Genomic DNA, 24,106 nt, shown 5'->3' on the forward strand with positions numbered 1-24,106 from the left:
TGTCTGGCTTAGTGTAGAGCTCAGAGAGAAGATGTGGGCCCCTGGTGGAGCTCTGGGGTCTGTGGCAGAGTGACTTCTCACTGGGCACCTTGAGCAATGTACCAGGGCCAGGTTTAATCTCTAGTCTCACCCCCAGGAAAATTTCTCACTCCTGGACACCGTACCTCTAGCACGTCCTTCTGGTTTAGCTTTACCCTGGGCCCCAGGCCCATGGTTCCAGACATGACCTCTCACTGGCCCGCCTACCTCCCTGCCTGTGTCCTCTGCCTGCTTGCAGGTCTCCTCCCAACGCCCGTGCAAGTCCCTCTGTCTGACATTCCTGACCTCCTCCCCAGGCAGCAGCTAGCTCCTTCCTCATCTCATTTGCATATTTCTTTTCATCTGTTTACTCATGAACATAGACAGTGTATTAAAAAGCCATCACTTTGCTGACAAAGGTCCATCTAGTCAAGGCTGTGGCTTCTCCAGTAGTCATGTATGGATGTGACAGTTGGACTATAAAGAAAGCTGAGGGCCAAAGAATTGATGCTTTTGAACTGTGGTGTTGGAGAAGACTCTTGAGAGTCCCTTGGACTGCAAGGAGATCCAACCAATCCATCCTAAAGGAAATCAGTCCTGGGTGTTCATTGGAAGGACTGATACTGAAGCTGAAGCTCCAATACTTTGGCCACCTGGTGTGAAGAGCTGACTCATTGGAAAAGACTCTGATACTGGGAAACACTGAAGGCAAGAGGGGAAGGGGGCGACAGAGGATGAGATGGTTGGATGGCATCATCAACTCAGTGCACATGAATTAGAGTAGACTCCAGAAGACAGTGAAAGACAGGGAAGCCTGGCGTGCTGCAGTCCATGGAGTCACAAAGAGTTGGACATAACTGAGCAACTGAACAACAGATCTATAAAGTGGTCAATGTGCCTGATAACGAATTTGTTCATCTTTTTGTCAGTCATTTTAAAAAGTGCCTAATATGCCCTTGAGGCCACAAAGAGGAGTCAGACGTAGTATTTCTCCCCTCACCAAAAGCTCACAATCTAGTGTGCTATACACAGGATATGTGATAAACACAGACAGACATATGGACAAGGTTATCTGGCAGAGCAAAAGGAAGGAGACAGGGTCTTCCTGGGGGCCATGGAGGACAACCAAGAGAGACTTTTCTAGTTAGGGTGAGATGGGCTCTGGGGAGAGGCCTTCCAGGCAGGCAGATGGGCCATCTCAAGCCAAGGCAGGAGTGTCCCCGTGTGCTCAAAGAATGGGGTCTGGTGTCTGGGCTATAAGGCTGGGACCTGAGCAAAAGACAAAAGAGGAGATACTGCTAAATCTGAAATCTAGTGTGCCTCACTAAGCTTTCTAATGAAGGACTGTCAATGAAAGAAATTAGGATTTTAAGAGAAACACTATAGTAATAAATTCCCTCCAATCTTATTTGACAGCATAAAAAGTGCACATATTAATAAACAAAACCCTCACTAATCAGCAGATCCGTAAACGCTGTGCTCAGCGCAGCTGATTCAGAAAGAACATCCCGGGAAGCCTGAACGTCTGGTATTTCATGCTGATCTGTTTGCTGCTCTCGGCTCGGCCTGCCAGGGACCTGTCTTTGTTTATCTGCTGAATGTCGGCCGGGATGCAAAACAGCTGTGCAGAAAATGCCTGTGGTGTTTGCCCAAGCGGGGCAGTGGCCACGGGGACCTCGAACGCCGCCCGCATCTCTCTCTTCCCGGGCTGAGCTGAGGGCTGGCGTGGACCGGCTGCCAAACGCCTGCGGGCAGCGCCACCGGGCGGAAGAGGGGCAGAGCCGGCGGGGGTGGGAGGAGGCAGGGCGCGCCGAGACGCAGCTCGACGTTGGGGAGACGTTGGACGCCACGGGGCAGGCGGGAGAGAAGCCGGGCGTGGCGCCGGGAGCACGCGGTGAGGCGGCGGAGGGCGGGAACCCGACCCGCTGGTGAGTCATCAGCGCGCGGAGGCGGCCCCCCGGCCACGGACGGGCCGTCATCAGACACCGCCGACCAGCCCTCCAGCACCGGGGCGAGCGGCTGCCCTCAGGTTCCAGGCTGGCCTTGGTGAAGGAAATCCATCTCGACTCCTCGCCCGCATTTCTGACGGCCTGCTGGTCTCGGAGCCCTGGCTCTCCCGCTGGATTTCGCAGCAGGCCGATCCCGGGAGGGGGTGTTCTGGGCAAGACCTCTGACCCAGGCTGACTCACTGCTGCCGGAGGGAGCGGGGTGGGACTGGTCCCCGCGCCACCTGGCCTGGCGCGTCTCCGCGGGCGCAGCCGCCCCCAGGCGCACCGGGGCTGTGGGTACAGCTGCGCAGGCCCAGGGCTGACGCTCGGACCCCAAGGACCCGCTAAGGACAGGTGGAAGGAGGCGGGTATGGTGCCAGTCGCGTGATGGCTTCCAGGAGCCATCAGACACTGCTTGGGGAACAAATCATTCATGGAGATCGTCCAGCAAACATCATGTGAATGAATGGTTTGTCTGCTCAGCTATCACAGGAAACACACAGTCTCCTTCATCACCTGACTCACCTAATTGCCGTATGACATCTGTTCATCGACTATTAAAGAAAAAAAATGTATATATATATATATATCGCTTTTTCCAATTAACCCAAACCTGGGAAAGACCTTGAGAGTCCTGCAGTGAATGCTTTGCTACTCAAGAATGTGGTCAGGGCAGGCACCTTCTGCATTCCCTGGGAACCTGTGAGAAATGCAGAAAATCCACCCACTCTAGACCCAAAGGGGGTTTCCCTGGTGGGTCAGACAGTAAAGAATCCGCCTGCAATCCAGAAGACCTGGGTTCGATCCCTGGATTGGGAAGATCCTGTGGAGAAGGAATGGCAATCCACTCCACTGTTCGTGCCTAGAGAATCCCAGAGAGTGAAGAATCTGTTGGGCTACAGTCCATGGGGTCAAAAATTCAGACATGACTGAAGTGACAGAGCAGGCACTAGACCCGATGGATTAGAATCTTCATGTAACAAGACTCCTAGGTGATGTGTGTGCAAATTTAAGTTCAAAAAGCACCATTCTACTTCATAATTCTCCATTTTTACTTTCAATGGTCTGATTAAAAAAAAAAAAAGACCTCCAGGAAAACACTTCCCATAGTCCCTACACTTAGGCAATTCTGTGTTTATTTCATTCCAGTAAGAACTTTGAAGGTATTTTATTCTTAACTTCAGTGGCCATTCTGATCACCACTTCCATTAAGCTCATAAATGAAGGGCAACCCCCACCTGTCGTCTTGAGCCTTCCTTTCCTTTTAGAGAGATTCTCTGGGTGACTCTGGTGGCTGTGCTATAGGAAATGGCAACCCACTCCAGTATTCTTGCTTGGAGAATCCCATGGACAGAGGAGCCTGGTGGGCTACAGTCCACGGGGTCGCAAGGAGTCGGACACGACTGAGCGACTCAACAACAGCAAGGTGCTTGCTGAGCATGGCCACTGAGCGCCACGCACGCTGTCACCCACAGAAAGGGCGCCGGAGTCTGCGGAGCACCGGATCCTCGCCTCTGCCCAGGGCGTCTGCCTCAGGGCTGGAAAACTCAAACGTCTTCCCGAGCCAGGCAAGAAAACAGGAGCTGGCTTCAAGGCCTCTCTGGAGTCATGCCTGCCCACCCCAACGCTAATCCAATCCAGACGTTTCTGAGCTGTGCACTGACTCACAGGAACTCCGCTAACAGAAGTCTGCCCGTGGCTACCAGACGGACACCCCTGGCCTGCAAGCTCCTCAGAGACTGAGCCCCTGGTGGAGCCAGCTCGGCTGGCTGACACAACCACGAAGGGAGGTTTGAAGATCGTGGCTCTAATGGGGAGAGCAGTCTCTAGGAACGAAGAGCGGCTGGCCCAGGGGGCTCACTGCCCAACTTCTCTGGGAGCCTCTACCGCTGAGGAAGTGCTGGAAATGCGACCACGCTCAGGCCCGGGGCGGCGGGGAAGGAGACCCCGCACAGGCTCCTGGCAGGTGTGGGGGCTCCCCCGCCGGCCTGTCGCCCCCGCCCAGGCTCCCCGACCTGCTGGCTCCAGGAGCATGGACGCCACGTCTGTTTGGCCAAAGCCCCGCGGGCGGACGCCTGGCTTTAAGGGCCCGCGCCAAGGACGGCCACCCGGCCTCCTCGCGGGACGGGCAGGGCCTCCCGTGGGCCCGGATCAGTTACACTCTGCTGCGCCTTTCAGTCCAAGTGTCAACAATCTGGATACTCCCCCATCCTCCTAGCGATATTTTTAGAACAAACAAACAACTGACATATTTAGCGGCAATAAATCACCCTGAGAAACCCCAGTTTGGCTCATTTTTTACTCCCACTTTAGCTACTAATCTCAACTCCGATTAGGGTCCTGGAACCTCAACTGGAAATGCCTGGGATGGGCTGAGCGAGAACACGTACGCATCACGCCACCCAGACCCGGGAGAGCCGCTCCTGCGAGTGACGTGTTCGCGATGGGAGCGGTGTCCTTCGGTGCCATCCTCAGAGCAGCAGTCAGGACGGCCTCCCGGGCATCGTCTTCCCCGGGTGGAACTGGGGCGGAGTGGGTGCAGAGAAGCAGGAGGCCCAGAAGCCGCCCTGGGGCTGGGGAGCGAGTCGCGAGCAACGGTCTGGGGCCCGGAGAGCCGTCTGCTACGGAAAGACACGCACAGGAAAAACTGGAAAGCATCATTTCCCATGTAACTACCCCAGCTCTAAAAATAAAGACTTCATTCTCTCTGAACCACAACCACCAGTGATCGCCTCTAACACCTGGCGGGTGAACCGAGAGCCGATCCGCCCATTGCTGGCATGCGGGTCTCAGCTCCCTGACCGGGGAGCGAACCTGTGTACCCGCGATGGAGCACAGAGTCGGACCCCAGGGCCACCAGAGGGGTCCCTTCATCTTTACTTCTGACTCAGCTGCCACGGCCGAGGTCTCCCCGTGTCCCCACGTCTGAGGATGGGGGCCCCTGCAGGGATAAAGGCAGACGCTGAAAGGACGGGGACCCTGCGACCACCCAGACCCAGAGGGAAGGGGGCTCGGCCCGCTGAGACACGGACTCACAGGAAGCTCTGAAGCTCTGTGAGGGACGCGCAGCGGCTCCACCGAGTCAGGACTGGAGGCAAGCGGGGGAGGCACGCAGTGCCCGACGTGGGCTGCCGCTGCGGGAGCGGTGGAGTGGGCGCTTAGAGGCCGCGTGGGGCAGGGTCCTCGCACATCGCTGCTCCCGTGACTCCGGGGCGCTTTGCCCTCACCCTCTCTCAGCACATCGGGAGGTATGCTTCGGCTCTGCTCGTCCCCCAGGTGCCCAGGGAGGCCTGGGGCTGCGGCTCCCGAGCAGCACGGGTGGTGGTCCATGTTGGGAAGCGCTCAGCGCACCACAGTGGCCCCGGGCCTCGCGCTGTGAGCTGTGTGGGGGGACGGCCCCCTCGGCCTTGGCTCTGCGGGCACAGATCGGCAGAAAGCAGACCCCCCAACACCAGCCTTGACTGTCGCTGCTGTTCAGTTGCCAAATCGTGTTCGACTCTTTGCGACCCCCTGAACCACAGCAGCCAGGCCTGCCTGTCCATCACCAACTCCCAGAGTTTACCCAAGCTCATATCCATTGAGTCAGTGATGCCCTCCAACCATCTCATCCTCTGTCGTCCCCTTCTCCTCCTGCCTTCCGTCTGTCCCAGCATCAGGGTCTTTTCCAGTGAGTCAGTTGTTTGCATCAGGTGGCCAAAGTATCAGGAGCTTCAGTTTCAGCATCAGTCCTTCCAGTGAATTTTTTTTTTCTTTTTTTTTTCCAGTGAATTTTCAGGGTTGGTTTCCTTTAAGATGGAGTGGTTTGATCTCCTTTCAGTCCAAGGGACTCTCAAGAGTCTTCTTCAAGCACCATAGTTCAAAGGCATCAGTTCTTTGGCACTCAGCCTTCTTTACAGTCCAAGTCTCACATATAACACTAATCATACAGTACTTGTCCTTTTGTGACTGGTTTATTTTAATAGCATAACATCCTCAAGTTTCATCCACATTGTGGCATATTTCATAGCATATTTCAGATTTCCTCCTTTTTTTTTTTTTAAGAATGTCCTTCCTTTTTGAAAACTGAATCATATCCCATTGTATATGGAGCACATTTTGCTTATCTATCCATTCATCATCCATGGACATGGGTGATTTCTACCTTTTGGGGTCTTATGAATTGTGCTATTGACCTCTGTTCCTTCTTTCAATTCTTTTGAGTATTTACCCAGAAGTAGAATTGCTGGATCATACAATAATCTATTTTTATTATTTTGAGGAACTGCCATACTATTTTCCACAGCAGCTGCACATTTTACATTCCCACCAGCAGAGCACGAGTCTGGCTTCTCCACACCCTCTCCAACACTTGTTTCTATCTGCTGCTGCTGCTGTTTTTTGTTTTTTAAAATAATAGCCATCCTAATGGTATCTCACTGTGGTTTTGATTTGCTTTCCCTGATGATTAGTGATGCTAAGAATATTTCCATGGGCTCACTGGCCACTTGAATATCTGCTTTGGAGAAAGGTCTACTCAAGTCCTTTGTTGTTGTTGTTTTGAGTTTTTGTTGTTGTCGTTCTGGAAGTCTGCTTTTAAGCGGGCTACTGCACACTGAGCCTGCTCCACTTTGATCTGTGGTATCTTTCAGGCAGTCACCCACTACCCTTTGCCCAAAGGTCCCGCAGCTTGTATCTGAAGAAGGGGCATCATCAGTTACTGAAGGGTAACAGTGAGTTACCGTGCACTCATCCCTCCCAGACGTTCTTCCACAGGTCATTTCTCCAGTTTTAACAGGATCAACAGCCTCTTTCCTTGTGTTCCAACTTTCCATCAAATACAGATTTAATGGACATGTTCATTACCCCATCACTCAGCTCAGACATAAAAATAGCCCGTAACACCTGGCCTCTCAGTAATCACTACCTCGAAACATTACTCAATATGATATTTCAACTTAAAACTGAGTTTCTCTGAGAGTGTGTGTGAAGTGAGACAGAGTGAGAAGGCGTAGTCTTACTTGCCAAGTAATGACTTGTTTTAAACCAGATATATACTCCACTCAAGAAAAGCATGGTCTTCACCATGTTTTCTGGTGTGTTGAAGAGATTAACAGAGGAGAGAGGGTGAAATCCTGCTCACAGGGACTGCTGGCTTGGAACATGAACCGTCTTTGTTGTCCGTGGCAGCCTCTCCAGCACCTCCCACGTCAACTGGAATGTGCGGGGAGCGCAGAGTCTCCCAGGCCCAAGCTCAGAGGCTGAGGCCAGGCTGCCTGCGCTCAAAGCAGGACTCTGACACCTCGGAGATGCATTATCTCGGACAAACCACTTAACCCCTCTGTGCCTTATTGGCAAAATGAGGATGATAACACTACCAACCTCTGGTATTCTCATGATGATTGAAGTAGTTTAAAGTGTGTGAACTGCTCATAGGAGTTGCCTGTACACAAAACGGGCTTCCCAGCTGGTGCTAGAACCTGCCGGCCAATGCAGGAGACATAAGTGACACAGGTTTGATGCCTGGGTTGGGAAGATCCCCTGGAGGAGGAAAAGGCAACCCACTCCAGTATTCCTGCCTAGAGAATCCCACGGACAGAGGAGCCTGGTGAAGACATACAACCGAGCAACGGAGCACGCATGCCCGTGTACAGAGCAGTGATGGCCGGAGATCATCACTGCTGAATCAGTGCACAAAGGGGCAAGTGAGTGGAAGGTATATACGTTTCCATACAGCTAGTTCCTATTGGTGTAAAAAGAAACATGATTATCTGACAAAATCCGCTTCCATACGTATGAGAGTAGACCATATGCAGCAGAAGAGCTTGTCTTTCAAGCTGGGCACTTGAGGATTATTTCAGCATCTGACATATCAAAGCCATGGATCAGAAAACACCATGAGGGCCCCTACTGTACTTTTACCTTTGACTGGTTTCAAGGGCTGCTTTCTGTGCTTTGGGTAACATTTGACGGCTTCTTACGTGTGCTGCTGATTTGATGACGGCTCTGAGAGCCTGGGAATAAGGGCCTTCATGTGCTGCTCTATTTAAGTAGGAAATAGTAAAGTTCAGATCGACTGAAAATCTGTAATTAGGAAAGCTGTATAATCGCAACTTGTGTCAGGACAAGAAACTATACCTGGGAGTGGCTGGGTACAGTTAGAAGCCATCAGAAGTCTGGGCTGAATTAGAATAAAACTCAGTTACACTAAAGTTCTCAAATCCGCCATTGGCAAGATACTCTCTGATATATTTTCCAAAGACAAAAGTAACAGACTGTCAGCTCTCACTGCGATATTTTATCTAAAAATGAATAATCCCAGGCAGAAGCACAAAGTCTGTGAGGGCCTGACCACACCCTGGTCATGCTGTCTTCAGAAGAGAGAAGTGTTCCCAACATCAGCTGGCATCGACTTCTACATTCTTGGACCAATACGGAAAATTACTAAGCAAAATATATTAATCAATTAGGAAATCTTTGCCAAGCTGTATTTTAAAAGAACAACAGAGGCTCTTATACCAAGTACAAGAGACAGTGAATCTATCAGGATCCATGAACACGATATAAAAATGTGTATTTGGTTAAATTTTTTTTCAGGAAAAATGTACAGTGCATTAGAGACTTTTAATATATAATCAGCAAATGCTAATTTTCCATCCTTTTCTTTAGGCATTTAATAGTTAAAGGCTTTAAGAAAACAAGTTTTCAACAGAAGAGAAAGGCAGTATTAGAGAAACAAAGAAGACAAGACACATATAGAAATGACAGACATACATCCAACCATCTTTGATTATGTTAAATGTGAAAGGGACAAATACTTGAGACAAAAGGCAGAACTTACCTGATTAAATAGAAAAGCAAAATCCTAAACTAAAACAACCTAAGAAAACTAAACAAAACCCCAGCTATAGGAGAAGAAATACTAGAAGAAGTGATGTCTGAGAATTTTCTACGAACAATAAACGACACAGACAAGACCAATTCATAGTTGAGAAGCCCCGAGCAGGATTCCCTCCTAGCTGCATCACGGTGAAAGTGCCGTGCGTCGGCAATGATGGCAATGACAGCAGACTGAAACATCTCAGGTGCGCTGAGGTCGGCATTAGAACGCACCACGGCTGAACTTCTCAACGCTGACAAGAGCAGCAGGATCACTCAGCTGTGAGGAAACATGAGCCTGGAATCATAGGTCTGGTTTGAAACTCTCCTTTGAGAGAAAGGCCAAACACAATTTTGCACACAGACTGAGAGCTGGCCAGCCACAGACCCTCAGTAAAACTTCCAGGGTCATCACTAAACCGCAACAATCAAAACAGAATGTTTCGTTTCCAAATTAGTAAGGAAAAATATGTAATAAAAACATAACCGATCTACAAGAAGGTGGGAGAGGATTAGATATGAAAAAAGAGCAGGACAAATAGAAAACACAAATGAAGAGGGACACATTAATACAAACATGTCACTATTTACAGTAAATGGAATTGAACTAGACGGTCCAGATACACTGTCAGCCTGAGTTTAAAAGAAATAGCTCTATGTAATGAGTTCTGAGTGCCTCTACAATATAAGAATATAAGAAGTTCAAAGTTAGAATGGAAAAAGATATTCCAAGTACACACACACAAATTGTATGTGTGTATATGTGTGTGTGTGTGTGTGTGTGTGTGTGTGTGTATATATATGGATATTTGTAAGTGGAGGTATGGTGAAAATAATTATGCAATTTCTTACATATTGATAGAAGGTAGAATTTACAAGGAACACATAGCAATTTCTGTGGCTTCCCTGGTGGTTCAGATAGTAAAGAATCTGCCTGCAATGCAGGGGACCTGGGTTCAATCCCTGGGTCGGGAAGATCCCCAGGAGAAGGGAATGGCTACCCCGTCCAGTATTCTTGCCTGGAGAATTCCACAGACAGAGGAGGCTGGCGGGCTACAGTCTAGGGGTCACAAAGAGCTGGACGGAGCTGAACCACTAACACACATAGCAATTTAAAATTTAAATGTACCTAAGAAAACAGCTTTAAAATATATAAAACAAAAATTGCTATAACTATGTGGTGAAATAGTACAATCTACCAGCAAAGTTAGTTTTAACATACCTCTGCTCAATAACTGATAGATGAAGTAGACAAAATAATATTAATAAGAATAAATAAGATCTGAAAAACATAGTTGACAGCTCAACCTTATATATAAAGTAAAATTTATCCCCAAAGGCAAGAAACAGTCTTTTCAAGCACACATGAAATATTTATCAGAAGTGACCCAGGCTGGGCCATAATATAAGTCTTAACAAATTTCAAATGTATATAGATTACAGTCTCTGCACACAATTCAATGAAGTTAAAAGACCATTGACAAAAGATAAGTTAAAAAACCCATGTATTTGATAATCATAAAACATAGTTCTAAAATAATGTCAAAAAAGAATAATGGAAATTTAAAATATTTAGAACTAAACAGTAACAAAAATTTCACATATCAAAACTTGTAGTTTGTAGCTAAATTAGTCCTTAGTGAAATATTTTATCTTAAATGCTTATGTCAGAAAATAAGAAAGGGGTATTTCCTGGCAGAGGGTAGAATTCTGCACTCTCACTGTCAAGGGCTTGGGTTCAATCCCTGGCCTGGGAACTGGGATCCTAAGCAGCACCGCCAGAAAGGTCAACAGAAAATAAGAAAGGGAAAAACCTTTCTTATGTGAGCTAAACATCCAACTGAAAAGTTAAGAAAGAAAACCAGCTAAAACAAAACAGAACAGATTGTAAGAAAATAGGAGAAAAGAAATAACAGAAATAAGGATAGAACTTCATAAAAGAAAAAGCAAATATATAGTTGAGATGATTAAAACAAAAACAAAAAAACACTGGTTCTTTGAAAAGATCAATGTTCCAAACAGGTTCCTGGCAAGATTGTTCAAGAAAAAAAAAAAAAGGCATATCCAACAGTATTAAAAAGACTTAACCACAAATGCTATATGACAGTAAATAGATTTAAAACATTATAAATAATTCTTTCAGCCATATAAGAATGTTCAAACTACTGCACAATTGCACTCATCTCACATGCTAGCAAAGTAATGCTCAAAATTCTCCAAGCCAGGCTTCAACAGCATGCAAACTGTTAACTTCCAGATGTTCAACCTGGATTTAGAAAAGGCAGAGGAATCAGAGATCAAATTGCCAACATACGCTGGATCATAGAAAAAGCAAGAAAATTTCAGAAAAACATCTACTGCTGCTTCATTGACTATGCTGAAGTCTTTGACTGTGTGGATCACAACAAACTGTGGAAAATTCTTCAAGAGATGGGAATACCAGACCACCTGACCTGTCTCCGGAGAAATCTGTATACAGGTCAGGAAGCAACAGTTAGAACCAGACATAAAGCAACGGACTGGTTCCAAACTGGTCAAGAAGTATATCAAGGCTGTATACTGTCACCCTTATATGCAGACTACATCATGCGAAATGCCGGGTTGGAGGAAGCACAAGCTGGAATGAAGATTGCTGGGAGAAATATCAATAACCTCAGATATGCAGATGACACCATCTTTATGGCAGAAAGTGAAGAGGAACTAAAGAGCCTCTATATGAAGGTGAAAGAGAAGAGTGAAAAAACTGGCTTAAAATTCAACATTCAAAAAACTAAGGTCATGGCATCTGGTCCCATCACTTCATGGCAGATAGATGGGGAAATAATGAAAACTGTGACAGACTTTCTTTTCTTGGGCTCCAAAATCACTGTGGATGGTGATTGCAGCCATGAAATTAAAAGACACTTACCCCTTGGAAGAAAAGCTGTGACAAACTTAGACACCATATTAAAAAGCAGAAACATTAATTTGTCAGGAAAGGTCTGCATACTCAAAGCTATGGTTTTTCCAGTATTCATGTATGGATGTGAGAGCTGGACCTTGAACTGTGGTGATGGAGAAGACTCTTGAGAGTCCCTTGGACTTCAAGGAGATCCAATCAGTCCATCCTAAAGGAGATCAGTCCTGAATATTCATTGGAAGGACTGATACTGAAGCTGAAGCGCCAAAACTTTGGTCATCTAATGTGAAGAACCGACTCATTAGAAAAGACCCTGATGCTGGGAAAAATTGAAGGCAGGAAGAGAAGGGGATGACAGAGGATGAGATGGTTGGATGACATCAGTAGGACAAGAGTTTGAGCAAGCTCCAAGAGATGGTGAAGAACAGGGAAGCCTGGCCTGCTGCAGGCCATGGGGTTGCAAAGAGTTGGACATGATAGAGAAACTGAACAACAACAAATAAATAACTCTATGCCAATAAAATTTAGAATTTAGAGTAAATGGACAAATTCTTAAAATACATATAGTATATTAAACATAGATTAATAAAATAAGAAGTAGAAAACCTCAATATCCTTTAATCATTTAAAAAAAATATCAGAAGTTCTTCCATGGACAAAAGACCAGTCCCAGATGGTTTTACAGGCAAATTTTACCAAAACTTATTATTCTAGGAACAAATAATTTTAATCTTACACAAAGATTCCAAAACACACAAAAAAGAACTACTGCAACTCATTTTATGAGGCTGGCCTAATTTTGATGCCAAAACCTGACAAGGATATAATGAGAAAGAAAAACCATAATCTATTTCATACATGAACATAAATGTTCTTTAGAAAATGAATAAACTGAATCCATTAAAAAGCTAATAGATTACGATCAAGTTGGGCTTACTCCAAGAATGCAAGGTTAATTTAACATTTAAAAATATCAATTAATATAACATTCACAGATTAAAAGAGTAAAATTATATAATAATCATATTAATAAATACATAAAAAGCATTTGATAAAATTTAATATCAATTTATGATTAAAGAAACAAACTCTTACCAAGCATTCTTGGAAGAAAGAAATTTTCTTATCCTCTTAAATAGAGGTATAAGGAGAAAAGCATGGAATTTTTTTCAGGAAACTAGGAATAAATCCAGTAAATACTGACAAAATGTTTATAAAGAAAATTATAAAGCTTCATTTAAAAAGTATTTTTAAAGGTCTAAATAATTAGAGATACCTAATTTTCCCCCAACCAAGCTATTAGAGTAAATGTATTGGGTTGACCAGAAAATTGTTTGGGTTTTCCCGTAGCTGGTACAAAAACCTGAACAAACTTTTTGGCCAATCCAATAATTCCAGTCAGAATCTCAGCAGGTTTTTTTTTGGTGGAACTTGAAAAGCAAATGTGAGCATTTATCTGAAGGCTCAAAGGCCTGAGGACAGTCAGGACACCCCTAAGCAGCGAGTTACGGGTGGACCGACCTCATGGATAATAACGTGGTGAGAAGGATGCTAGAGCAGCAGACACACAGAACCGCAGGACCAGGTGGGAAGCCGCCAATCAGCTCCTCCCACGGACGGATGTTTGATTTAAGACCAGAGCGGCCCCGGGGAGAAACAGGGAAAGGAGTCTTTTCAATGCATGATGCTGGACACCTGCGTATCCACATGGGAAAAATGACCCTGGTCCTTTATATTCCCACACACAAAGCAGTCAGTTCCAGATGGACTCTAGCTTCAGGGATAAAAGACAGCCCTAGAGAGCTTTAGAAAATAAAAAGAAAGGCATCTTAAACCCGACACAGAACTACAGTCCTCGGATAGGGCTGATTCAACTATAGTTTAAGAACTTCTGTTCCTCTAAAGGTCCCACGAAGAGAAAGCAAAGACAGGGCACAAATTGGGAGATTTTCACCACACGTGTAGCCAACAAAAGCCTTCTGAACTATGATACATGAAGAAATGACAAGTTAGTAGGAAAGAGACAACCCAAGTAGAAAAGACTTCTACATGTGCTTCACAAAAGAGAAAAGCTGAATGACCAACGAACAAAAAGGTGCTCATCCTCATTAAGAATGAACAGCACGCCACTTAAACTCACAATATGGTGCCACTAACCAGCGCCCACCAAGCCTGTGTGTTGGTGTTGGGAGCCACGCAGGCTCTTGGGCACTGCTGGTGGAGAAGAGAATGGGCACAACCGCTTTGGAAATGGCTTGGAATTATTTGGTAAACAGAAGACACCCGCATCCTATGGCCCAACAGTTCCACTCCTAGGAGTCTACCTGACAAAACGCTTGCACACAGGCATCAGGAGAACCGTGTAAGGATATCTGTAGCAGCATGCTTCATAACAGTCAGAAACTGAAAACAGCCCAGGTACCCACTTACGTAGACTAGAAACAGAAACCTGGGTATATTTACACAATACAGTACCATTCGGATAAATGAACACACTGCTGCTCTATGCAAGAGGGATAACCTCAGAAACATAAAGCGAAGCAATGCAAAAAAGAATATGAATGTATCATTATTGAGTACAATTCCATTAAAAATTTTTAAAATACACAAAACCAGAAATTTTTATGATTTAGGAACACCAACATCTGTGGTATAGAAACACAAAAGGCTGCTCAACATAGAATTCAGGGCAGCAGTTAACCTGGGCAGGCAGAGGCCGGGTTGGAAAGCAGAGTGCATGGGAAATTCACAGGCAATGTTAAGGGTTTTTGTTACACAAAGAAGCATTTATACATAGGTTACTTGTATTTTTATTTTAAATAGATTTAATAAATAGTCTTTGCTTCTACTCAATATTTAATCATGTTAAAGGATTCCAAAGTAGCACATGTGAAGATGCTGTGTTAGTTGTGACATTTATAGGAATGACTTTCAATTATTGAAACATCACCATGCACGAATGCCTTCACTGCCGTGGCCGGGACAGTGGACTGCCCCTGGAGGAGCAGCTGGTCTCTCCAGGGCTGCCTAACCATCCTGACTGTCAGCACGAGATGAGAAAAGCTGGTGGGCAGGCTTCCCTAGTGGCTTGGAGGTAAACCATCCACCTGCCAACGCAGGAGACATGGGTTCAAGCCCTGGTCCGGGAAGATCCCACTTGCCGCAGAGCAGCTAAGCCCGCGCTCCAGAGCTGTGAGCCCGCGACTGCCGAGCCGGCGCGCCGCCAGCACTGAAGCCCTCGCGCCCTGGAGCCCAGAAGCCCACGTTCCGCAGCACAGCGCAGCCGGGGACAGCCGCGCGCAGCGGAAGACCTAGCAGAGGCAGCGACAGCGCAGAATAAACCGATTCTGTTACGAAGGTGTGGTTACTATCTTGAAGAAGCAGCTCAAGTTCCTTGGCTTAACGGGGACCAAGTGTGAAAGTCAAAGTGTTAGTTGCACAGCCGTGTCCAGCTGTCCAGGCTCCTCTGTCCGTGGGAGTCTCCAGGCAAGAACACTGGAGTGGGTAGTCATTCCCTTCTCCAGGGGATCTCCCCCACCCAGGGATCAAAGCCAGGTCTCCTGCATCACAGGCAGATCCTGCACCATCTGAGCCCCCAGGGAAGCCCCCAGTGGGAACCAAGAAGCTCTGTAATTCTCTGCATCAGGCTAAGACGCTAGTTCAGTTAATTCTTGGTTCAACCGCCGGAGCGGCCTGACCCTAACAGCGGGAAGTGCTCTCATATCCCCCGAGCAGGGGCTGAGGAAACATCCACTCCACCCCCAGGCTGGGGGAGGTCACAACTGTGGGGACAGGAGACTCAGGAGGCCATCCCAGGCTTCCCAGAGCTGGTCACAGACAGACAGAGGACGCTCCAGGGCAGTCGGGACAGGTGCCCAGGGAACCCTATTGAGGCTGGTGTTGAAATGTTTTACCCAGGATGGGAAGAAACCATGGGACCCACCGACTACATCTGGCCCCCCGACGTTTAATAAAGTATTCTTGGGAAGAAGGTTCCCATCACAAAGAAAGAAATACAAATATTTAAAAAGCAAACAAGTCATCAGGGCTCTCAGTCCTGCTGCCATATGCTCTGCTTTTTTGAGCTCACAGCTTAACATTAAAATAACAGGCTCGCATTCCTCAAATATCTCTACTGCTGTTCCTTACTTCCACTACTTGAAAAGGCTGTCAGCTGCAGTCACTTGGAGGCATTACCATATTAGCCACCACTGTTTACTGCTTGCACTGCAGCACGGCTATTAGTTTAATAAGCCTGCTCTTCTCTCGGATGACACCCCAGGCTGTCTACGCGAGAGCCACAGGCTGGAGACTTGATTTCTAACGAAGGTGCCGGGGGTGGGAGGCAGGAGCGGCCACTTTATAAATATTGATGAGAGTAACGGAATTCAATCGCATCAGGCTAAACTTTACTGATGGGCCGCACGCTTTTTAAAGTGCTTCAACCACTTTATGGTTCCATGGGCTAACCAGCCTTGGATAAAATCCAGACGTGTCCTCAGAGAGCAAAAGAGCAAGCTTGAGACCTGCAAGAAGTCAAACACGGAGGCAAAACCCTTTAATTCACTCCGCATAAATAGCTGGACCTACAGAAGAAATCTCCAGTCAGAGGTTTCCTGGATTATAAGGAGAATTTTCTCCGTGGGGAGAAGAGAAATGCCCTTTTCACTTGAAGACAAAGAAATGTTTGTAATGGAAATGTGTGAACCAATTTTCCAAGGGGAGTTGCTGAAACGCACTAATTAAAACCACAGTGAGGGGAGGAGGCAGAGAAATAAAGCCAAGGCTGAGCCACTTAAAATTTGCAACATTTCTGAAAGCCAGAGAGCCAGCCCACCTTTCTTCCCCTGCCCCGGCAGCCCCCGCTGCTGCTGACCCTGCATTAGAGAATTAGAACCTGCCCGCCTGCAGGGCCGCTCACTGTTTCTGCCCACAGTGTACTGGTTACTAAGCTACTCCACCGAGGATAAGATGGGAACCGATTCCTTCCCAGCAAAGCCTAATCACCGCCCTGGATTCAGGGATTCAGAGGGAAGAGGTGAAGATACGCAGACAATTCTAGCACACGGCATTCTGTAAGGACATTTCTTAGCTTACATACAAATATTTTGATTGATTTAAGGAATTCCGTTTCCAAGAGAATAAAACTAAGGCACAAAGGGGTTGGGTATCCTGATCAAAGCCACCTAAAATACAGTAATCACCTGGAATTCGGGCGAGTCCTTGTTGACATAGGAGAAACAAGCTATAAAGCAATGGTTCCCAAATTTTAGTCATTGGCGTTTGTTCAACGTAGCTTTTGCCATATCCACATATATTAATATTTTCCTTTAAATTCACTTTAAAACAAGTCATTTAAATTTTTTTAGTCTCCCTCTGAGCAATCATTTCTATGAAATCACACTTTGACATGCAGCTGTATTTTTTCTAATGTTCATTTAAAAATGCATAACTGTTAAAATGAAACAGTTCATCCATAATGCATTTCAAATCATCTTGTATACCTCAAGGGTACACACTGGAAAAAAAGGGATAAAGTGTTTCAACTCAGGTTGATTTGAGAAACTGTTTCTAAATATCCTGAAAAAACAAGAGTAAAGAGGATTTTGTACTATTTACCACCAGGACGTCCATGAAGGACTTGGATAAATTGAAGAGATAAATTTCACACCTTCTGTATAAGGAAAAAACAAGTAAGCCCGGGATCACTTACATAAAGTTTTCTGGGTATTCGCTCAGGGCCATGTCGATGATATTCAGAGCATCATGGTAATGCTTCTGCGCCGAGAGCAAGAGGGCGAGGAGGTGCAGGGAGTTGGCATCATCGCCTTGAAGTTGAAGAGCCTGGCGTACGTACCCCAGAGCCTCTGGGATCTGGTTTAAAACAAAACCCAGAAGCATTCTTAGACACACGCACACACCCAGCCACCATTTCAGTATTTGAAAGTCAAAGTGTCAGTCGCTCAGTCGTGTCTGACTCTTTGCCACCCCGTGGACTGTAGCCCGCCAGGCTCCTCTGTCCGTGGGATTCTCCAGGCAGGAAGACTGGAACTGGTAGCCATGCCCTCCTCCAGGGGATCTTCCCTACCCAGGGATCGAACCCAGGTCTCACACACTGCAGGCAGATTCTATACCATCTGAGCTTCCAGGGAAGCCTCTGATTCTCTGTAAATGTCAGGAGTTGTTTCACCATGTGTCACATTCAGATTTTAAGCCTTATTTACGGCCGCCCCAGGATATTAACCACAAACATGAAAACAGAGGCCCCCTTCAAGTGACAGAATGACTAATGAAGTGATACAAGAGACTGTTTCTCAGTATAACTGCCGATCCCAAATCTTTTATATCTCCCTAAATAAACAATTTCTCCCTTTTCCCACACAACTGGATTACTTTTGATTATGTCCAAGATAATTTCACTCTAAATGCAGACGTAACAAATTGCCAAAAGTTTTTAAACTGCCTTAGCTGAACAGTTTTCATTTTTTTTTCAAGTAGCGCTGAAATGAAAGTACTTAGTAAGTTTCAAAACTTTAAACGAAGCTTTCCAAATGATCAGAGACCTGTGATTATTTTCAAGTTCCTTTGTCCTGGATCTCTATTAGACATCAAGGAGATACGCAAACAAACAAACAAAAAAAAACCCCACACCTTTCCAAACTACAATCCAAAATAACACCATCCAAGAAACAAATTGCAATGCCACACACAAAGCAGGTGTATCCAAATGTAAGTAGGACCAGATACAACTTTAACCTTTAAGATCCGACAGCTGTTCAAGACTTTCTTCAAAATCACCCAACACAAGGGTTGATAAAATGCATACATAACAGATATTTGAACACCAGAGTTTCCATATAGGTTTAACAGTATCCACCCACCAAGCAGGAGACCTGGGTTCAATCCCTGGGTTGGGAAGATCGCCTGGAAGAGGAAATGGCAACTCCCTCCAGTGTCCTTGCCTGGAGAATCCCATGGACAGCGGAGCCTGGCGGGCTACAGTCCATGGGGTCAGAGTCGGACACGACTGGGCACGGCAGCAGCAGCAGTGCAGCGCGGGGCCTGGAGCTGGATTTCAGAGCAGGCTTGAGACAGGCCTCCTTACAGCGCGGTCCAGGACGCCGCCTGCCCACCCCCTCCGACCCCGGGCCCGGGTGGGACCCCTCTGCTCTTCTGCTTCCTCCCAACCCCCAGCATCTCACTCCTTAGCAAGGAGCCATGACTTCCATCTGTCCCCACGTCTATCCGTTTTCCTCTCTGAAGTTCCATTTTTGATGAATATAAGTTAAAAATGCTGGTTTAGAGGGGCTCTCAGCTTTTGAGCCCTAGAATCCCAGCTATCACAGTGGGGACCTATCATCTCATGGGCGGTAGGGGAGGGTCTGCAATCCAGAGAGGAGACGTGCCTTGGGCAGGTCCCCCAGCCCCATGCTGACACCAGAGCGGCTGGACCTCCAGTTCCTCCCCGACCCCCTCCTCCGGGTCAGATGGCAATGGCTCTGTGGACAAGGGGGCTTCCTTGTGGCTCAGCTGGTAAAGAATCTGCCCACGATGCAGGAGACCCCGGTTCAATTCCTGGATCAGGAATATCTACTGGAGAAGGGACAGGCTACCCACTCCAGTATTCTGGGGCTTCCCTGGTGGTTCAGCTGGTAAAGAGTCCACCTGCAGTGCAGGAGACCTGGGTTTGGTCCCTGGGTTGGGAAGATCCCCTGGAGAAGGGAACGGCTACCCACTCCAGTACTCTGGCCTGGAGAATTCCATGGACTGTGTAGTCCCTGGGGTCACAAAGAGTCGGACACGACTGAGCGCCTTTCGCTTTCACTAAGGATGAGGGCCCCTCCCCGTTGTCCTCCCTGTCGGGGGGGCAGGCACACAGCACAGCGTCCCGCTGGGGGCCTCCCGAGGCCCCCGCGCCACCCACAGCGCTCCAGCTACTTCTCCCCTCCCCGGGGGACAGCCTACTGCAGGCCAGCACTCAGCCTGGCATCCGGAGAGAGTCAAGAAGGCAGGTACACTCAAGCTGTCCATTTTCAGGGAGGTCCAACCCAACCAAGAAAAGACGGATGCAGGGTTCAAAGTGGTGCTCTCTGGGGCTGGGCTGACCTCAAGGAATTGCAGGTTGGTTCCTTCATTCACCCAGTATTAGTGAGTGCCTACCACGTGCCAAGCAACGGGCCAGCTGCCAGGGCAAAGTGGTGATGATGGCAGACGGGGGTTCCTGTCCTCGGGCAACCTCAAGTCTACAGAGAAAGACAGCGAACAGGAGCAGGGAGCAGGAGGGAGGAGCGGAATAGGGAGCCCCGTGAAGGGGCTTCACGGAGGAGGCGAGAGGAGGTCCTGGCGGCCGAGGGAGGCGGCGGTGGGTCACCAGCCCACAGCTCTCGCTGCAGCAGCGCGTGGTCAGGCCTTGGACATGGACGGGGTCTCTTGGTTCCCGCGGTCCCCGGTCCCCAGCGGGAGCCGCCTAGCGCCCTTCGCCAGGCTCCAGGAGGTCAGATGCGTGGCCATGGCCTGTCCTGCCGGGGGAAGGGCGTGTCCGGGGAGCTGACCCTTGAGTCACCCTCCGGCCAGCGCTCGGGAAATGTGCTGGGGTCACCACCAGCGTCTCGCACCTGGTGGCCGGCGGGCACGGGGCCAGAGGCCCCAGGACCGCGGGGAGGGGACCGCAGCGGGGGAGCGCGGCAAAGGCAGCGGCAGGAAGCTGCCGCCAGGAGGGCAGAGACCGGCGGAGCGCGTCCCTGCGGCCAGGCGGGCACCGCGGGGGCTCCGGGGTCGGGGAGCCGCTGTGCGTGGCTGTTCACCCCCCCTCCGTGTTTGAAAGGGACGGGTCTCTGCGTGCACCGCCGGCGTCCTCCGGCCGACGGCCGAGAGACCCCGTATGACGCCCGGGCCCCTCCGGTGACGGAGTCCCAGCCGCGCAGCTCAGCCCTGGGCTCTAGGCGCGAGCGACGGGGGCTCCCTGGCGACCCCTGGGGTCACCCAGCGCTGCCCCGTCTCCACCCGAGCCGGGGCCCCCCGGTTTGCGGTGTGACCTCCAAAAGCAGGGCCCGGCCTGCTTGTGTCTGCGCAGCTGCTGCTCCAGCGGACCAAACCCGGGGCCTTTGCCGAGGACTCGGCATCCCCGGGGAGAGGCTCCCGGGCAGCCTAGGGGCGCCGAACGCAGAGGTCCCGCCCCAGACCGCGCCGAGACGGAGCGGGCGCCGGGGGACTGACCTGTCTGGAGATGGCGAGCTGCAGGGCCAGGTAGAAGGCGGCCTGGTGGTCTGTAGGCGACAGGCTGTGGGCCCTGCAAGAGCGTTGGCAGCGGTTAGCGCGCGAGGCCCCCAGGCGCCCCGACCCAACCAGGGCTCCCATTGCTGCTGTCACTTATTCCGAGGCCCCATATTCAACAATGGTCTATATTGCTAGGTGCATACAAATGAGAGTATTTGATAGCTCTTATGGACTCAACGTTTTCTTTTTATATGGTATCATCTTAGTCTGTCTCCAGTAAGTTCTTTGGACTAAAACCCTATTTTGTATGATGTTGACATAGCTATTGCAGATTCATTTTGGTTCGTATTTGCATGGCAGTCTTTTGTCACATCTTTACTTTCACGTTTTCTATATTCTTATAATTCAGTGACCTCTCTTGCAAACAGATTAGAGTTAAATTGCTTATAAATCCAGTGTTACTGTCTTTGTCTAGCTCTATAACACAGTCACTTATAATTATTATACTGATTCATATATCTGGTTTTAAGTATTTCCTTTTTTGGGTGCTTTCTATTTTTCCTCCCTGATCCTGGTTTCTTTCTGCTTTCTTTCCTTATTTTGGAATTATTACTTTTCAATCAGCTTTAACTTATAAATCAGTCATACATGTTGCTAAAAGTTTTACAGTATTTTTAAATATGAATACCCTTAGTACAATAAAGTCTAACTACAACTTAAAAGTTTTTGTTTCATTTAAACTCTTCTCCTCTGTCCACTAGCTAATGGAATGCAAGTTTCCTCTTGGCCCTGCACATGAGGTGACACATTTCTGGGTTTCATCTCGCATCAGCAATGGCAGTCGATGAGCCTGGCTTTGAGAAGGAGCCTGGGGTGGAGAATATGCAGGCTCTCGGTAGGACCCCCCGGCAGGCTCCTCCCTCAGACTGAGCAGGAGAGGCCACGTGTCACCCTGGGAGGCGTGAGCACTCCCGGCAGGGCGACGGCTGCTGTGGTTAAGTTATGGCTTGGCCTTGATGCTACTTCATCCAAATTTCTGGATTTCAGAGAAACCATGTGAAAATCAAAGGCCTGGCTTTGCTTGCAAAATGAGGTTTTGGTTTTTTGATGAACCATACAGAGAAATGGAGGATACTCATTCAGTCTTTTGAAGGTTCTACTAAGTTTGACATAGTTTTCTAATGACATGCAACATGTAAGACTCTGTGGCCAGACACTAGACTTAGTCTATTAACTGGCTTTTGGCGCCAATAGGAAGTGGCTATACTGGCCTCTTGCTTGATGGCAAGCATGTCATTCTTGCTTTTACGTGGAAGTCAGTTGTATTTTATAAGCAATGCAAAATGTGGCTATAGATGAGACATAATTCTGTGTTCAACAGTCCAGTGAGAAGAGAAAAACAAACTTTTACTTTCTTTAAAAGGCACTGTGGCGCAGACTAATTACAAAAGGGGAGGCCCAGACAGTGAGCAAAACTTCGGGCTCTTCTGTCAATGTTCTGTGATTAAGGGAGGATCTTCTACCAGCAAATTCAAGATGAAAAAGAATACCAATCACTATGGAGTCAACTGTGGCAAACACACCAAGGATGGATTTCTACGGTAATAAGGCCTTTTTAATGGGGCTGTCTGTCTGCTGTGGGGAAAAAGGCAAAAAGTCTTCTGAGTGTTTGCAACCCAGAAAATATGTGAAGTTCAACAAGCCAGGGCATTATTTGGGCAATGACCCTGATGCTGGGAAAGACTGAAGGCAGGAGGAGAAGGGGACGACAGAGGATGAGATGGTTGGAGGCATCACTGATTCAATGGACATGAGTCTGAGCAAACTCTGGCAGTTGGTGATGGACAGGGAAGCCTGGCATGCTGCGGTTCATGAGGTTGCAGAGTCGGACACAACTGAGCAACTGAACTGAACTGATTTGGGCAAATGTTGTAGCTCGTGTGTGGGACTTGGGGGAACTAGAGGGTGGAGGTGGTATCCTCTGTCCCTTTTACAATCTTAAGAGCAAAACTCCCATCCTTAGGAAACACGCTTGCCTCAAGACATGGCCGGAGGACTTCTCTGACTTCAGTCTAAGAAGCTGAGGCTGAAGACTTGCTTGTGTTGCCCTTGGAGATGTCTTATTTCTAGCAGAGGCCTACTCAGAATGCCCCAGTTTTTATTACTTGACAGGCATTGGTTTTCCATGAATTTGTACATCAAAGAATTTTTTTCTTTGGTGTTCATAAAAAGTAAGATTGGAATGTCATGGTTTCTGTCTCTCCCAATTATTCAGGGAAAATGAATACAAAATGAATTATGAAGAGACTTTGAATTAGTTAGCATTATTAATTTTATCTCATCTTCTTTCACAATTAATAAAACCAGCTTCCTACAACCCTCAAAAAGAATTCCACAGAGCTGTAATTTTCTCAGCATGGTTTAGATTTTTTACAAATGAAGTTAAATTAAATCATGGTTGCCTCTACCCAACACCAACCAAGTAGAAAGCTGGCAGCGGTCTGGAGAACTCAAGGTGTGGATAAGAATGGTTCTGACCAAGGGTCTGACTTAGCATCTTCAAATGATTATCAACTATAAATCCACAGCACCGAGAGAGAGATGTGCTAGAAACCTTGGCATCACTGGGATGCATTAGGACAACATCTGAAGAAGTGTCAGTGCGGCTAATAAAGAATATTCAGTGGCCAAATTTCTAATGAGCTAAAACTTAAACATACACATTTTAAAACATCTCATTTCCATAACTTGGTTAAAGAGTTGATCTGGTCACTTCAGCCTATGAAAGAAAAGAGGAGACATGAAGCTGCCCAAGAAAACTAGGAAGGTTCATGGTGTTCATCTCAGGGAGACTCTGAAGACCTCTCTCCAGTTGTGCAGGATGACTTCAGCCGCGAGGCTTCCTGTGATGACACCGTACCTGTGCGCCCACAGAAAACCTTCTCGACAGAAAGCATCCAGCAATGCAGGTGAAGGAAGGACATTAGTGATCTTGAAAACTGCAAGCCTGCTGTTAAATTCGAATTCCTAAAAGTGTCATCACAGGGAAGCTCACAAAGTGCTTCCCTTGTCAAAACACCTCCATATTAATTAATTCCATGTTTCTTCCACAGGAAAAGAAACAATTGTT

General features: G+C 47.6%; 1 protein-coding gene across 5 annotated transcripts in view; it reads right to left on the bottom strand.

Moving 5' to 3' along the window:
• TTC7B (tetratricopeptide repeat domain 7B) overlaps positions 1–24,106 on the bottom strand; it is a 267,917-nt gene that overhangs the window by 66,488 nt on the left and 177,323 nt on the right. For all 5 annotated transcript variants that reach the window (XM_070469788.1, XM_070469792.1, XM_070469789.1 and 2 more), the window contains 2 exons: positions 20,977–21,049; positions 17,474–17,634 (listed from right to left, as the gene is read on the bottom strand). In XM_070469788.1, the coding sequence (XP_070325889.1) occupies positions 17,474–17,634; positions 20,977–21,049 (234 nt within the window). The remainder of the gene's footprint in view (positions 1–17,473; positions 17,635–20,976; positions 21,050–24,106) is intronic.

This window comes from Odocoileus virginianus, chromosome 6 (genome assembly GCF_023699985.2).
Source record: "Odocoileus virginianus isolate 20LAN1187 ecotype Illinois chromosome 6, Ovbor_1.2, whole genome shotgun sequence".
In the NCBI taxonomy this organism is placed as follows: Eukaryota; Metazoa; Chordata; class Mammalia; order Artiodactyla; family Cervidae; genus Odocoileus; species Odocoileus virginianus.